The sequence below is a fragment of the Trypanosoma conorhini genome (genome assembly GCF_003719485.1).
Source record: "Trypanosoma conorhini strain 025E chromosome Unknown Tco_14.4_contig_00087, whole genome shotgun sequence".
Taxonomy (NCBI): domain Eukaryota; phylum Euglenozoa; class Kinetoplastea; order Trypanosomatida; family Trypanosomatidae; genus Trypanosoma; species Trypanosoma conorhini.
The window spans coordinates 1-14,720 of NW_021704172.1; the positions used below are offsets into that span (position 1 = coordinate 1).

The 14,720-nt window shown below is 61.4% G+C and overlaps 6 protein-coding genes across 6 annotated transcripts, besides 16 other annotated features; all 6 read left to right on the plus strand.

Annotated features, from left to right (window-relative positions):
• The first annotated feature begins 12 nt into the window (after nt 1–12).
• Nucleotides 13–38: a microsatellite.
• Nucleotides 39–59: 21 nt separating this feature from the next.
• Nucleotides 60–104: a sequence feature (G-rich).
• A 133-nt stretch (nt 105–237) lies between these two features.
• Nucleotides 238–307: a sequence feature (GA-rich).
• Nucleotides 308–391: 84 nt separating this feature from the next.
• Nucleotides 392–439: a microsatellite.
• A 70-nt stretch (nt 440–509) lies between these two features.
• Nucleotides 510–539: a microsatellite.
• Nucleotides 540–592: 53 nt separating this feature from the next.
• Tco025E_02261 (uncharacterized protein) lies at nt 593–3,334 on the plus strand (the record flags this gene model as incomplete). The annotated part of the gene is made up of 1 exon (XM_029369190.1): nt 593–3,334. The coding sequence occupies one exon, from the start codon at nt 593–595 to the stop codon at nt 3,332–3,334; it is 2,742 nt and encodes a 913-aa protein (XP_029230718.1).
• A 118-nt stretch (nt 3,335–3,452) lies between these two features.
• Nucleotides 3,453–3,480: a microsatellite.
• A 251-nt stretch (nt 3,481–3,731) lies between these two features.
• Nucleotides 3,732–3,753: a microsatellite.
• Nucleotides 3,754–4,216: 463 nt separating this feature from the next.
• On the plus strand, nt 4,217–4,669 carry Tco025E_02262 (uncharacterized protein; the record flags this gene model as incomplete). The annotated part of the gene is made up of 1 exon (XM_029369191.1): nt 4,217–4,669. One exon carries the CDS (start codon nt 4,217–4,219, stop codon nt 4,667–4,669), a length of 453 nt encoding a protein of 150 aa, XP_029230719.1.
• A 42-nt stretch (nt 4,670–4,711) lies between these two features.
• Nucleotides 4,712–5,452, plus strand: Tco025E_02263 (uncharacterized protein; the record flags this gene model as incomplete). The annotated part of the gene is made up of 1 exon (XM_029369192.1): nt 4,712–5,452. The coding sequence occupies one exon, from the start codon at nt 4,712–4,714 to the stop codon at nt 5,450–5,452; it is 741 nt and encodes a 246-aa protein (XP_029230720.1).
• A 220-nt stretch (nt 5,453–5,672) lies between these two features.
• Nucleotides 5,673–5,712: a microsatellite.
• Nucleotides 5,713–5,735: a microsatellite.
• Nucleotides 5,736–5,743: a microsatellite.
• A 141-nt stretch (nt 5,744–5,884) lies between these two features.
• Nucleotides 5,885–5,908: a microsatellite.
• Nucleotides 5,909–5,928: 20 nt separating this feature from the next.
• Nucleotides 5,929–5,979: a sequence feature (A-rich).
• A 420-nt stretch (nt 5,980–6,399) lies between these two features.
• Nucleotides 6,400–6,437: a microsatellite.
• Nucleotides 6,438–6,453: 16 nt separating this feature from the next.
• Tco025E_02264 (Basic immunoglobulin-like variable motif-containing protein) lies at nt 6,454–7,809 on the plus strand (the record flags this gene model as incomplete). Its single annotated transcript, XM_029369193.1, has 1 exon — nt 6,454–7,809. The coding sequence occupies one exon, from the start codon at nt 6,454–6,456 to the stop codon at nt 7,807–7,809; it is 1,356 nt and encodes a 451-aa protein (XP_029230721.1).
• Nucleotides 7,810–8,094: 285 nt separating this feature from the next.
• Nucleotides 8,095–8,120: a microsatellite.
• A 55-nt stretch (nt 8,121–8,175) lies between these two features.
• Nucleotides 8,176–8,209: a microsatellite.
• Nucleotides 8,210–8,349: 140 nt separating this feature from the next.
• On the plus strand, nt 8,350–12,825 carry Tco025E_02265 (uncharacterized protein; the record flags this gene model as incomplete). Its single annotated transcript, XM_029369194.1, has 1 exon — nt 8,350–12,825. The coding sequence occupies one exon, from the start codon at nt 8,350–8,352 to the stop codon at nt 12,823–12,825; it is 4,476 nt and encodes a 1,491-aa protein (XP_029230722.1).
• Nucleotides 12,826–13,122: 297 nt separating this feature from the next.
• On the plus strand, nt 13,123–13,965 carry Tco025E_02266 (deoxyuridine triphosphatase; the record flags this gene model as incomplete). Its single annotated transcript, XM_029369195.1, has 1 exon — nt 13,123–13,965. One exon carries the CDS (start codon nt 13,123–13,125, stop codon nt 13,963–13,965), a length of 843 nt encoding a protein of 280 aa, XP_029230723.1.
• A 388-nt stretch (nt 13,966–14,353) lies between these two features.
• Nucleotides 14,354–14,381: a sequence feature (A-rich).
• Nucleotides 14,382–14,720: the final 339 nt, after the last annotated feature.

Sequence of the window (14,720 nt, forward strand, 5' to 3'; positions counted from 1 at the left end):
TGAGAAGACGCAACACACACACACACACACGCACGCACGTCTTTTTTTTTTGTTCTATCGGGGGTGAGGTGGGTGGTGGGTGGTGGATGGTGGGGAGGGGGCAGAGCTGGGTAATGCGTGCGGCACTCTTTTTTGCGTTTTTCCTCCCGTCTTGCTTCTCTGCCACTCCCGGCGGTAGTGTGGCAGCGGCACACACTGCCCTCCATAGGCGTTCCCGGGCGACAACAACAACAGCAGGAAAAGGAAGGAGGAATAAAAGAAGAATACGAACGAAGACTAAAAGGAAGACGGAAGCAGCAGCAGGAGACATTCTTTTTGCCCAGGAGAAACGTAGGAGGGGACTCGCGTCTTTTTCCTTCAGCAGTTTCTCGCACACGTGTGAATAGGTGGCCACACCCATCCATCCAATACACACACACACAATACACAATACACACACGGCGTGCCGGTGCGTGTGGCGGTTGTAGGGAGCGAGGGGGCAACGAGGACAAGCCCACAGAGGTAAAATTAACCAAAAAAGAAACAACAACAAACAAACATGCGCCCGCTGGCTGCTTCCGCACCTTCCTTCTCGCGACGCCACAAAAGCGATATGAGCGGAATACGCCCGGCGCCTCCACCAGCAGTGGCGCGTCGGTTCCTGGGGGACGCCCGTGCCACGCAAGGCGATCAACATCCTCAGCGTCCGTCCTCAAAAGTGATGGAGACAACCCCGGCGGCGGCGGCCACAGCAGCGACTGCCGCGGCATCACCGTCGCCGTCAACAGGTGCGTCCTTTGCTGCGCTATTTGCGATTGTGGAGTACCTGCCGCCGGAGGCGCCGCTAGCACTTGTCGCCTGTAGTCCGTGCACCAGACTCGCCCTGGAGACGCGGGAGAAGGGCTGCGTTCTGCCGGGCAACCTCTGTTTTGAGCGGCGCCCGGGCCCGCCTGCCACGGAGGCTCCCAGGCGATTATTGGGCGGGGAAACCGGCACACCAAAGCACAGAAGTCGCAGTGGCAGCAGCTACAGCAGTGAGGGGAGTAGCGTTAGCGGCGAAAGTCTCAACTCCGAGGCCGGCGTCTACCTTTCACCGCCGCAGGAGCTTTGCCAGTTTTTGACGTCGCACAAAACCTCCACCTCTTGGGTGGCGGGGCAGGCGGCCGGGTTGCGGCCAACAACACCTGCCGCAGCCGCAGCCGCAGCCGCGGGGGGAGAGGAGGGAGGGGCGACGGCCGCAGTGGCCGCGGGAAAAATGGCGACGCGAACTTCAGCGGCGCCAAAGGAGGCGCCCACCCCCGAGCTTCTGCCGCAGCGGGCGCTGCAGTACGCCCTCTGGTGGCTGCGGCGTTTGCCGCTCCCGGTATCGCTGAGCCTGTACCGCTTCGACCCCAATGAGGTGAAGGCGCTGACGGCGCAGCTGCAGAGCCTGCCGCGCACGATTGTGCTGCGCGAGCTCGCCCTGCACGGGCGGCAAGTCTCCGACGTCACACCGTTTTTGCCGCACTGCGCCGATGTGCGGGCACTGGCGCTGCGCAACACACACTTGACGAGCGAAAACCTCAGCGTGCTGCCCAAAAGCTGCCGCCACGTTGAAAGACTCTCGCTCTGCATGAGCTCCTCGGTGTCCGGCACGCAGTTCCTGCGCCACCGCGCGCTGCGCACGCTTCGCGACTTGGATCTCTCCTACACCCAAGTCACGGAAGATGGCGTGAGCCGCGACGTCTCGACGCTGAAGAAGTTGTCCCGTCTCTCGCTTGAGGGGTGCCGAAAAATTGAGGGCCTCCAGTGGGTTCAGACACTCACCCGTCTTCGGGAGCTGGACTTGGCGTACAGCGGCGTCACCGACAGCAGTCTGACGGCGCTGTGCTGCTGCGCCGAGCTCACCAAGCTCGACCTGCAGTGGTGCGGGCGTCTCACCAACCTGCACTGCGTCGTCGGGGCGCTCTGCGAGAGTCTGCGGGAGCTCAACCTCACGGAGACCTCCGTGACAAACGAGGGCCTCGCGCCGCTCAGGGACTTCGTGGCGCTGGAATGGATCTCTCTGGAGGGCTGCAGTGCGCTGTCTGACGTGAATGTGCTCGGCAACCTCAAGGCGTTGCGCGAGGTCGACGTGGGACGCACGCGGGTCACGAACGAGGGCGTGGTGTCCCTCGCCCAGTGCCAGGCTTTGCGCGTGGTGCGCCTGCGGCAGTGCTATCGCCTGACGGACGTCAACTTCCTTGGAGCCCTGCAGCTGCTGGAGGAGGTGGACGTCTCGGACTGCCCCGTCACAAATGCGGGCATTGCGGCACTGCACGGAGCACGCGCCATGCGGAGGCTGCGGCTTCAATCCTGCCGCGCCGTAAGCGACGTGAACTTCCTCGGTGGCCTCGAACACCTCACGCTACTGGACCTTTACCACACGAGCGTCGATGAGGCGGGCTCCGCCGCTCTTGCACTCTGCCCGCAGCTCACGACACTCATCATGCACTCTGTCCTTGCATACTCCCTGCAGCAGTGGAGCGCCGCGCTATTTCTGCCACGGCTTAAGGAGCTTGATCTCAGCAACACTAATGTGACGCCCGCCGCCCTTTCCTTCTTGGCGTGGTGCCCGGGCCTCGTGAAGCTGTCTCTGCGCGGGTGCAGGAACGTCACACACGTGGGATTCCTCCTGCTGCGGCGCTCCCCTGACGCGGAGCCGTGTGCGACAGTCGATGACTTTGTCGCTGGGGCAGCGAATACTTCTGGTGACAGTCCTCCTTCCAGCGCGGCCGCGAATACACTTGACGGCGCCAGGCCACTGTTAAAAACAACAACAACAACAACAAAAGCGGCATCGGCGGCGGAGGTGCGGCACCGGTTGAAGGAACTCACACTCAGCGACACGGGCGTTACAGACGACGGCCTGCGGGCGCTGCGGTACTGCCTGGGTCTAGAGCGTCTTCGGCTTGCGCACTGTGGGCAGCTCTCGGACGTTGCGGTCCTGCGTTGGCTGTCGCAGCTGAAGGAGTTGGACCTGAGTGCGACGGGCGTGACGAGCCGCGGGCTGGCGAGGCTGTCGCCGAGCGGCAACCTCCCCGTGCGGGAGCAGGAGGAGGAGGAGGAGGAGCGTGTGGGAGGCGCCGTGGCCCGCGGCACGCCGACGATCGATCCGCCGTGTTTGCCGACTGGGTGCATTGCCCTGGAGAAGCTGTGGCTGCGGTCCTGCGTCCAGCTGGAGGACGTGCGGCTGCTCTGCGGCTTCCCGCAGCTGGAGGAGCTCTTCCTCACCGACACGCCGCTGCGGCGAGGAGGACTTGACTTGGCCGCGTTGTACCGTCGCAACCCGAGGCTGAAGCAAATCCACCACAACAGCCCCATTGCCTTTGCCTGACAATGCAACCGGCCCGCCACGAAAAGAAATACACACAAACACAGGCTTAGTTCTGTTTTTTGCTCTACTTTTTTCTTTTTTTTCCCCTTCTTTTTTCCCTCCCTCTTTCCACACACACATATATATATGTGTGTATATGTATATATGTGTGTGATTTTTCCCCAGCCGTCTATTATTTTGCTCCCGTTTTGGTTTACTCGCAGACGTACGGCGTCACTTTCTGACGAGCAATTTGCTCACGCAAGCGGGACAGCGCAGACATGTATGCGTGTGCGCCGGGCGCGAGAGGGAGAAGGCGAGGGGAGTATATATGTGTGTACATCTATTTAATCGTACGCCTGTAGGCGCATTGCAGAGAACAGGAGTGAGGGGACTCCGTGCAAACACACATGTATCTTGTCTCTGTGTGTGTGTGTGTGGATTGTGCAACTGGCTCCGCGCGTGTATTATGCCGCGCCCATGCATCTGCCAAAAAAAAAAAATTGCAGCTTGTGCATTTTCCTCTTAGTTTTTTTTCTTATTTTGGACTTTTTATTTTGTCTTAACTGTTATTCTTTTTTTTGTTCATGCTCTTGCCTGTTTTCTCTCTCTCTATATATCTCTCTGTTTTTGATTCGTCTGTTTCACGGCTCCTTGTTTTTCCCTCTGCGTGCGTGTGTGGTCCCCCCTTTTTTTGCTTGCGGGGTTTGTGCAGTTCATTGTGGGTTGCGCACTGCTGCTCCGCAGGCCGCGGGGTGGGCGGGTGGCGGGCCCAACGCCTCTGCACGCAGAGAGAGAAGGGTGGCAGGAGGGAAGGAGGTGTACGCGTGCGTGTGCGCGCCCATGCACGGGCGCAAGTACAGTTATCAATCTTTATATTTATATTTATATTTCTGTGTGTGAATGTGGGCTGCGGCGGGGGAGGGCGTCATCCTTGCGGTGTGTGTTTGTGTCTGGGCGGGCAAACCCGCCGGGGATGCTGCCGCGCGTGCCATGGCTTGCGTGCGTGCGTGCCCGCGTTCTCCGTCGTGTGTGTGGGCGCGTGTGCACGGTCACAGTGCTGCCAATGGTGCGTTCCGCTGCTGCAGCGTAAAAGAACCATCTTCGCCTCTTCCGCTGTTGTTGCTGATGACGTCGCTGGGCCCATTTGGCTCGTTTCGCCTCCTCCCACTCAATCGCCTTGTTGGCCCCCCACTGCATCGGTCTGCCGGTGCGCGTGTGCGCGCTGCCCCACCCCTCTCACGGCTGCGTCTCCTCGCGCGTGTCCTGCGCACGGGATTGACTGCCGTTGCCCCGGCGCCGTCGTGTCTCTTTCTTTCTTTACTTCTTTCCTCTCTCCGCCGCGTAGCCTTGTAGTCCTTGACACGCGCAACCCCTACACGTCCACGGGCGGGGCAAATGGCAAGCGGCGGTCACGGCGGCGGCGGCGGCGGCTCCACCACCCCCGCAGGGGCGGAGTCGACGGCAAACGAGGCCACACGCAACTTCCTTCTCGGCCTTCCGCGGGAGGGCCCGGCACCGGGGAGCGCCGACGCCGCCTCCCTGCAGGAGGCTGAGGCCTTCGTGGGGGAGATTCAGCAGGAGATCATGGCGTACGACTTGGCCAACGCTCGGGCCATGGAGACCTACGCGCGTAGCTGCTGGGCAAAGATCCCCTTCTTTGGCGCGCGGTGGACGACCGGGGCCGCCGCCGAAGCGCGGGGAGGGGACCAGCCTCTCGATAGTCGCGGCAGCGCACACGACGTCGAGGTCGACGCCGCCGCTGCCGCGACGCAGGCCATGCGGGGGCAGTGCCGCGTGGAGCGGACCTCGGCGGCTGCGGTGGATGGGGTGAGGCGGCCCCCGCAGCCAAAGATGAACAGTTGGCTCTTCAAGCAGCGTCACCCCGGCTGGGTGCCGCTCATTCAGCGCTGGTGGGTCCCCTGCGTCTGTGTGGCGGGCCTTGTTGTCGTCTGGACACCCGACGTATGGAAGCTGCGGGCGCTGTACTGGTGCGATCACAAGTACGCCCTCTTGCGGCGGAGCGTGCACAAGGCATACTGGCGGGCAACGATGAGCGCGGCGGACTACGAGCGGCTGATGCAGGAGTTGGGGCAGGGGCAGCCGCAGCCGGTGAAGGCCAACAAGTGCCCGCTGTAGGCCCCGCGCGGGCGGACTGGCGGACGGGCGGGTGGGTGGAGGTACGACGGCCAATCGCGAAGTGCGGGCAACCAACCACAGACGGCAAGAGCAGGTGAGAGAGGCAGGGGCGGCAAAAGGGCACGTGCGTGTATGTGTGTGTCTGCCTCCATGCCGTCTTCGCCGCAGGAGTGGGAGGCGGGCGTGGAACCAAAAGCGTGCGTGAATCGGAATTCAAGGAAACAAACCAGCAACAACAACAGCAAAAGACAGGGACAGACAAAAAAAAAACAAACAAAAAAAACCAGAACAGTTAAGAAAGACGCAGAGACGTGGGGATTGGCGAGGCGAGAGAAGGAGTGGAGGGCCCCGCCGGCCTCTCTCTCTCTCTCTTCCTGAGACCGCGAGGGGGTGTCGCACGGGCCGATGCTGCAGGAAACACGCCTTTGTAAGGTGCGTGGTGCGTGCGTGCCTGCGCAGGCATCACCACCGGCGGCAAGAAGAAGTGAGGGAAAAAAAAAAAGAAAATGAAGCGGGGAAAAAAAAAGGAGTAGCTGCAAATGAATAACATTTCCCTGCAGAGGAGCGCTTTGCATTTTTTTTACTTCCTTTTTTTCCTTTGAGGGGCGTCTTTCATCCATTCATTCACGTGTGCCTCCCCTCTTCTTCTTCGTGCGTCCTTTCTTGACGCTTCTTCGGCCCGGCCGCCCACGCCCCCACGAACCACCTGCTGTGACTCCGCACCCCCTTTTTTTTATCTTTGCGCGTTGCGGGCGGCGGGCACTGTCTGTGAAGCACACGCACGCGCCAGTGGGGTGGCGAGGCCGCGGGGGTTGGTGGCTCCTGTGACTCTTTTCTCTCCCCGCCCGCCCCGTTCTCGCCGTTGGCGGGTGCCTCAATCCAACACACAGAGGCACGGGGCACCTCCACCATCGTTGACCTGCGCGTAGTTGGCGGCGCGTCCCTTCAAAAAAGTAAAAAGAAGAAGAAAGAAAGAAAAAAAAAACGACTGTGTAGGCCTGATGGAGATGCCGCCGGCGTCAGCGTCGCCCACCGCAGGGGACAATGCCGAGCCAAACCCGCCGCGTGGCGGTGAGGCGTGGGCCATAGACTTTTCACTCCCAAATATGCGGCGCAAGATCACGCGGAGGGAACGAGACGCGGTCGTCTCCAGCCGCATACGGCGGCAAATACAGCAGCTGCAGCAGTTCCAATTGGGGGCGGAGAGGGCGGGCGAGGGGCAGCCGCTGCGCCTCGGGCAGGCGGCTGACAGCGAAGGCAACCGACAGCTGCAGGTGGTAACCGTTGATGACATGGCGGACCTTAGTGGTCTGATCCCACGCGACCTCACCTCCACCCGCGGGGAGCTTGAGGAGCGTCTCTGCCTGCGCCTCCCGCGCCTGCTCACCGTGGCAAAGCAGTACCCAAGGAGCTGCGGTGTGACCTCGCTGGCGTCTATATGGAACTACTTGTACACACGCCTCGGCGAGGCCGCGGTGGGTGCCGCTCGCGGACCCGTGGCGCAGGAGGAAATCATGTCCATCCTCGGCTTCGCCCCGCCGTTTGATGAGATCTCGTGGGGTCCGTTTACCGGCAACGGGACCCTCATCCGGTGGTTTCATGCCATCAACCGCCACTTTGGCGTCAAGGGACGGGCGTACATATTATACAAGCCGCAGGGGAAGTGTCGCACCAGCTGCACCGCAGAGGAGGCGCTGCGGGAGCTGAAGCGCGTCCTGCGCGACCCACACGCCGCGGTGGTGTACCACTGCCACAACCACTACATGGTGCCTATTGGCTACCAGGAGATTCCGCTGGCGCAGACCGACTTTTACGCCCCACAAGTGCCCGAGTCGCACACAGAGACGACGGTCTTCATCGGTGAGGTGAGCCGTGGCCGGCACGAGGCAATGTACGCGCGAAAGTGGAGCGAAATTGTGAAGGATCTCATGTGCCGCTCCCCGCAGTTCTACAACATCCGCCGGCCGGAGCTGGGAGTACAGACACGCGTGCCAAAGAAGAAGAAGAGCGAGGCGGTGGGCGACGACGAGGCGGCAGTGGTCCCGGTGGAGCAGGCAGAGCAGGACGGCAATCCACCCTTCAGCCCGTTGCCTCCCCCAGCGACGCCTCCTGCGGAGGAGACGGCCGCGACGGCTGTGGGCGGCGGTAGCGCGACGCCGCCCGTCGTGGCGGGTGCCGCGAAAAGGAAAAAGACGGGAGGGGGCAACCTGCACTGCCTGATATGCTTCCGCAGCGACGAGGTGGAGGAGCACCCGGAGCGCTACGAGGAGCTCTCCTCGGCCTCAAGCAGAAGCCGCAGCGACAGCGACAGCGACGAAAACGAGTACCCGGCGGTCGCAGATGTACAGCCGATGTGAATACCCTTTCGCTGAGGCAGGGCCGCTACACCCGCCGGCACGAACGCGACCACCGCGGTGGTGGGCGTCTCACAGGCACACAGGGACACACGGACAGAGAGAGCTGGCGGGTGGATGTTGAGTATCCGTTTCTTTGATTGCTTCTACTTTATATATTTTTAACTCCAAAACCGTTTCTACACGGGTTTGCTGCTCTCGCTCTCATCAGTAGACTCTTTTTTTGCTCCCTCCACCCAACGAAGAGAAAGCAGCTAAATGATGTGGCGTAGTCACACACACACACACATATATATATATATATATATATATATGCATTAGCTGTGTCTGTGTGCGTCTGCGTGATTGCCTATTCTCACTTTGTGTGTGTTTTTGCTTTTCCTCTGTTTTTTTTGTTTTTTTTGCGCCGCGGGGAGGGGCAGGTACACCAAGTAGGGCAATATTATTTTACACACACCCGTATATCACATACGCGGGGGGAGCGGCGGTCTTTCTATCGCTCTCTGTGCGCCTGCATCCGCGGCCGCAGGTGCTTGGGGCCAAATGCGACCGCGTAAGCCCGGGGCGCATGCGTCTCGCCTCCGTCGCCGCCAAAGTGAGGCAAAGGGCGACCAAGGCGGCAGTGACGGCTGCGCGGTTAGCGGTGAACGCGGCGGAAGCGGTGAGGGGATGCTCGCGACGGACGCGGCACAACTCATGGAGCGCATGCGCCGCCGCTCGGAGGAGCGCCGAAAGGCGGAGGTGCGTGTGGGCGAGCGCGAGGGGTGGATCAAGTCGCGCTACGCCGACACCGCCGCCGGTGCGCGGTTCGACAAGGATGACGTTCTGGCGGGCCTCATCGCGGACACAAAGTCCAGCTTCCTCAAGCTGGACCAGGAGCTCTCGGAGGACCACAGCATCGCGACGCAGCGGCTGCACGCCGCCGTCTTTGCTCACACCTCGGATTTCCTGCAGCTCTTCCGTGACGTGAACCGCGCGAGTACGTTGGTGGAGAGTTTAAAGGGCCGCGTGCAGGGAACGAAGGCCGCCATATCTGCCATTAGTAAATTCAGTGCGTACTTCGCCGGCGCCGATGACGGCGACAGCCGTGCCGGCTCGGAGACGTTTGGTGTCTCACTGCTTTGCGGTGGCGGCGAGGTCGGCGGCGGCGGCAGTAGTAGCAACAGTATTGTGAAGGCGCGCGCGCGACCGAGTCTCATTTCTGTGCGGCTGACGCGAGGTGACACGGCTGTCGCCAAGGCATACGCCATCAACGTGCGTGGTGGCAGCAGTTTCAGCGATGCCAGCACCACGCACTTCAACCACGACGGGGATGGCAGCGGCGGCGTTGGGGTTGCCGCGGAAGGCGGCGGCGCGGCGGGCAGCGACGATGCCCGGCAGGTGGTCACAACCCGCTCTTTGAACACACCATCTGTGCGGCTCTGGCGTGACGCAACCCTGGCGGCCGGGGGCGCGTCTGCCTCGATGCAGCGGCATCGTCACCAGCGGTTGGACTTGGATCGCAACCGCGGGATGCCGAGCTCGCAAGACATTGCCCTCTTTGCGGATGTGCTGCGGGATGAGGTGGTACAGCTCCTGGCGGGGCGGCGCTACCTTGAGGCGGCGGAGCTGCTGCGCGGCGTGGAGGCGGCGGCCGTTGCCAAGGGTTGTCTCCCACTGATTCTGCGGCTAGATGAGATGCTCGTGGGCGTCATACGAACCCAGCTGTTGCGTGTACCGATGCCCCTCATGTACAGTGAGAGTTTGCATATTCCCTTGGTGCAGCTGCTGCTGCGGCTTGGCAGAGTGCACAGAGGGACACGACTCTTCTTCCAACTTCACGCCGCCTGGGTGGATGCGGAGATGGATAAGCTGCAACTTCGCATGGATCCAATGTACGGCGCACTGATCGCCAGTGACTTCCTCGTTGGGGCGATGCAAGAGGTGTTGCTGCGCCAGCAGAACTTGTGGAACGCTGCCGGCCTCAAGCACGAAGGGACGCCTCATGGCGCCGACAAGGATGAATGGGGTAGAAAGAAGGCGGAGAAGGCCTTGCACGGCGTCGGTGCTGGCAACATCAACAACAGCAGCAACAGCAACAGCAACAGCGGCGACGGCGTTGTTCACAGGACTACTGACGGCGGTAAAGGCGGGCCCGGCGGTGCTTCCAAAGTGGCGGCCCAGCCCGGTGTCTTTACAATGCCGCCGAACTCTGCCGCTGTGCTCTGGGTGCGCGAGCGCGTCGACAAACTCGCGCGGGAGTTGCTGGGAACCAGGGCGCTGAGTTACGGCATTGGCGCTGAGGGCGGTGACCCGTCGCGGTTTCGCCGCGCCGTGATGATGGCGGCGGACGCGATTCGTACAATGCGGCGCATGGACGACTCGGGCTACGCCGGCTGTGACACCCACCTGCTGCGCCTGCTGACCCCGAGCCTCGTTTACCTGCAGGCAGACTTCAGCGTCTGCATGGACGTTCGGCTTGAAAGCACAGGCATGGCTATGGTGGAGCACCTCGTCCGGGACGCGCGGCTGATGTACGAAACACGCGAGGCCGCCTACAACCCGAAGGCGTGTGAGGAGGCGGCGCGCCGAAACAATCTCGGGTGCCGCGAGCTGCAGCAACGTCTGCGGCAGCTTCCCCGCACCTCGTATGCCTTGTTGCTGGAACTCCTCCTTGCCCCGGCCTCCTCGAGCCTCTTCAAGCAACAGGGCTGCGGGGGTGAGGCGTTGCCGCCGCCGCCGCCGCCGCAGCAGCAGCAGCAGCAGCAGCTGAAACAGCTGCTCTCGCCGGAGAAGTACACCTTCCTGCGGTACGCCAACGGCTGCACACACTCCCACGGCCTCCTGCTTTCTTCGCTGATTCGGTTCGTGGCGGCCATGACTGGCCAGGAGTCATTGCCGTTGGAGCGCATGGAGCAGCAGCTAACGCAGGAGCCGACGGAGGAACTGCAAGAAAATAAACTGGAATGCGTCTCCTTTCTCCTTTCCAACGCCCTCGTGCTAGAGTCTCTGGATATCACGATACAGCGGCTTTTGCTTTCGTTTCTGCGAACAACGCTGCGACAGCGACAGGCGTTGGTGTCATTTCTGCGCTCTGCACCCTTTATTAACATGCACCGTCAGCTATTTGGCGTTGCATGGAAATCCGCCGCAGCGCCTCCGTCTGCCTTCACCGCGCGGTGGTTGCTTGATGCCATGCAGCTGCTCCTTGCCGATGTCTTGAGTGCCTCCGTTTGGGTGGCGTTTCTCTCTCGCGGTGGGGCCCTCTCTTACATGCTGTGCGATTCGGCCCTGACGTTTCGCTCACAGTACCTGGAGGAGCTGCGTCGTGTGCTGCCGCGCCTCGTGCAGGGGTGGATGGCCGCCGTACTGAGCCTGGCGCACAACCTCGACGCCGCAGACAACCTCCTCATTGGGGACGCCGCCGCGCTGCTTCCTCCTTCCGCGGCTGCTGCAGCTTCTGCAGCTTCTGCCGGGGAAAAGGATGAGGAGGTCGCTGTCGCTGGGTTGCGGAGGGACCGCGCCACCTCAACAGTGACCGCTGTCGCCGCGAGCTACGTGAAAGGGGGCAACGGCGCGTACGATGCTGCCGCTCAGCTGCTCCAGGCGGCAGCCGTCGATGAGGCGCGACTGACGCCGTTTTTGCTGAGCCTCGTGCACGACCAATTCTTGGCGTGCGCCGCGGGGGAAGTGGAGGCAGCGTGGTCCAAGACGCCGCCCCAACCCTCACCCGCCCCATTGCTGCCTCCGCTTCGTAGTCTGCGTGAGGTGCTTGGCAGCTACCCGCAGTTTCCCACTGGCGGCGACTTTGACCACAACGACGAGTTGTTTCTCTTTCACTGGTGCGCCCAGATCTCGCTGAACACGATTGCGTTTTTCCAGGAGCACCTGGTTCTCCCAAGCCACGTTGTGAATGAGCAGTGGGCGGCACAGCCGCACGGTTCTGCCGCAACGGGGGCGAGCAAGCCAGGGTCTCCGGCAGGCGCGCGGTACCCGCTGCGGGGTTGCGTCTCCCCGCAGGAGGAATCGGTGCTTGGGGCATTGGCTGCAGGCGGAGGGAGTTACGTAAGTGGCGCGGCGCTCCTGCAGTTCATCTTTTTTCGCCTGTTGCGCGACGTGCTCTGCCGCGTCGAGACGTGGAACACCTTGTACGGTCTTCCTCCCGAGCAGTGGCGTCAGTCGGAGAGCGTATTGAGGCAGCAGATCTTCTTCTTCGCCCTCCTTGCCCGCATCTGGTCCCCGCTCTTCGTGGGCGCGGCGGGACCGGCGGCAGAGGGGGGAGCGGTGACGACAAACCGGAACGGCAACATCGACGGCGCACCAGCGCTGGTGATTCTGCAGTGGCTGACATGTGCCGCACAACCGCGGGAATCTCAAACTGGGCCGCCGTCGCCGTCGCCGTCGCCGTCGCCGTGCGGCTTCGACGTGGAGGGGTTGGCGTTTTCTTCGACAGTTGTGGGCGCGGCGGCCGCATCGCCGGCCTCGCGGGGGCCCGGCGCGTGGCGGAGTCAGCGCAAGAGCGGCAACCGTGGTGAGGGTGAGGAAGAAACGGTGGGGCGGGACGGCACAGCGACGCCTTTACCCGGTAAAAGCCAAGCCGCCGCTGCACCATCGCCGGCGGGCGGCAGTGCGAGCACGAGCGGGGATGCCACGCGGCTTAGCCTGCTGCTGCTTGACGTGATTGCCTCGTTCTTTGACGCGCTCCAGGAGCCGCGGGCGATGCCGGCGATAAACTCCGAGGTCACGCGGACCCGTGTGGAGAAGGTGGTGGCCTCGGTCAACCTGGCTGACTTTGCCTGGAAGGCGGGACTGAGCGGGAGCGACGACGAGGAGGAGGATGAGTACGAGGACGAGGAGGAGGAGGACGATGATGATTCTATTGGAAGCAGCGGCAGCGGCGCCGGGTCTCGCACGACAGGGAGCAGCGCGCTGTCGCCGTCTCCACAGACTGCGGCTGCGGCGGAGGAGTCGTCGCGGCCCCGAGTGACGTTGCTGCATGTACACGACCTCCTCGTCTACTATTTTGCCCCGCTGCTGTGAGGCAGGCGGCCGGGCGTGGGACGCGACGTGGATGCATGCAGTGCTTCTGTGTGACCCTTTTTTCTTTTCCCCCTTCTACTGCATCGCACTTGTGTGAACGGGCCCAACCCCACGCAACGAGAGGCGTGTTTGGCATCACCCGCGGCAGATATATGCTGCAGTTTGACGTCTTTCTTGTCCCTATATATATATAGATGTGTGTGTGTGTGTTTTCCTTTTTAAATTTTGCTCTTCTGTTTGCATCGTTGCCTCCCCCCATTTTTACTCCTTTTTCAAGTTTGGCTGTGACCGTGTAAAATGAATCCCGTGCAAGTCGGCTGCCAAGTGCTGCCCAAGGTCCTCAACTCACTCTTCCACCTGCAGGACAGCCTGAACGAGTCGGTGGAAACCAATTGGCGTCAGTGCCGCCGCCAAGACGACTGGGCGCTCGCCATTACGATGGAAAGCGCCGAGTTGATTGACTCCTACTCGTGGAAGTGGTGGAAGAGCTTGAAGGCCCCGGCGGACATGCAAAACGTGAAGATTGAAATTGCCGACATCCTCCACTTTTCGCTCTCCGGGGAGATGCAGCAACGCGCGGGAGGCGTGAAGGAAAAGGGCAATGTTGCTGTGCACTCGCTGAAGGAACTGGGACTCTTCTGCCGTCCACCCTCCACCGCCGGGTCGGTTGCGGCGACCGGCCAACGGACAGGCAATGCCGCTGACGATGAACTCTCAGACCTTGTCTTTCTTCCACTCACCAACGCCGACAGCGCGGTGGCGACGTTTCGCAACGTTATTCTGCTGGCTGGCATCTACCGCTTTGACCTCATCACGGAGGCCCTCATGTTGGCGGCGCAGGACCTGGAATTCAGTCTCGTGGGGTACTACGTGGCGAAGTTCACCCTGAACCACATCCGCCAGCTCAAGGGCTACAAGGAGGGCGCGTATGTAAAGATCCGGGACGGGGTCGAGGACAACGTGCTGCTGCACGACTGCGTTAAAACCGTCTCGATGGAGGACGTCCTCAACGAAGAGACGTACTTGACGGCCTGGATGAAGATCGCCAGCTCCGTCCTTGACGCCTTTGGGATGCCCGCGCAGGAACGGCAGCATATCTATGAGAGTTTGAAGTCAGCGGCAGCAGGGGGAAAGCCGTAGGAGGCAGCTCCAGCCCTGCAGCGGCACTTGGGGAGACAGGGGTGTATGGGGCGCAGCGGGGAGGCAAGCGCATGATAACGACGCCCGAGAGGCGGAGTGGGGGTAAAAGGATTTCTTGCGGCTGCGCCGCTACACGAGGGAGCCAGCGGGCGAGGGCGGCGGCTCATCTCCCTCCACTGCTTTTTTTTTCTATTTTTCATCCTCCCACCCTTTTGTTTTTGGTTTACTTTAATGTGCCCTTTTTTTCTTTTATTGCCTAGGACGACAAATAACAGCAAAAGCTTTACGTTGCCCAGGGGGGCCGCGAGACAGCAACACAAGATAAAAAGAAGGAACGAAAAAGGCAGATCAATTAAGCCTACAGGATCGCTGAGGGGAGTGGAGACAAAAACAAACAAACAAATAAAACAACAGACTCACTCGAGAGGAGCATGTGGCTGTTTTTCATTGGGAGAGACGCGACGTGCCTCGCATGGGTTCTGGGGTGGCCTCGGTTGGCTGAACTTACCTGTGACTTCTTTCCTTCCCCCCTTTTTTCCCTGGTTTTCTCGCCACTTACGCACAATGGCTGTGTAATTGGGTACACGTCAAACACAAACGCAAAGGCTTCTCTTTCAAACGACGACGACGACGATGCCTGCCAAGTCTGCCGCTCAGAAGGTTGCTGCGCCCAAGAAGGCCGTCAAGAAGAGCGCACCGACCGCCGCGGCGAAGGTGGTGAAGGTGGCCAAGCGCAAGGCGTACACCCGCCCGCA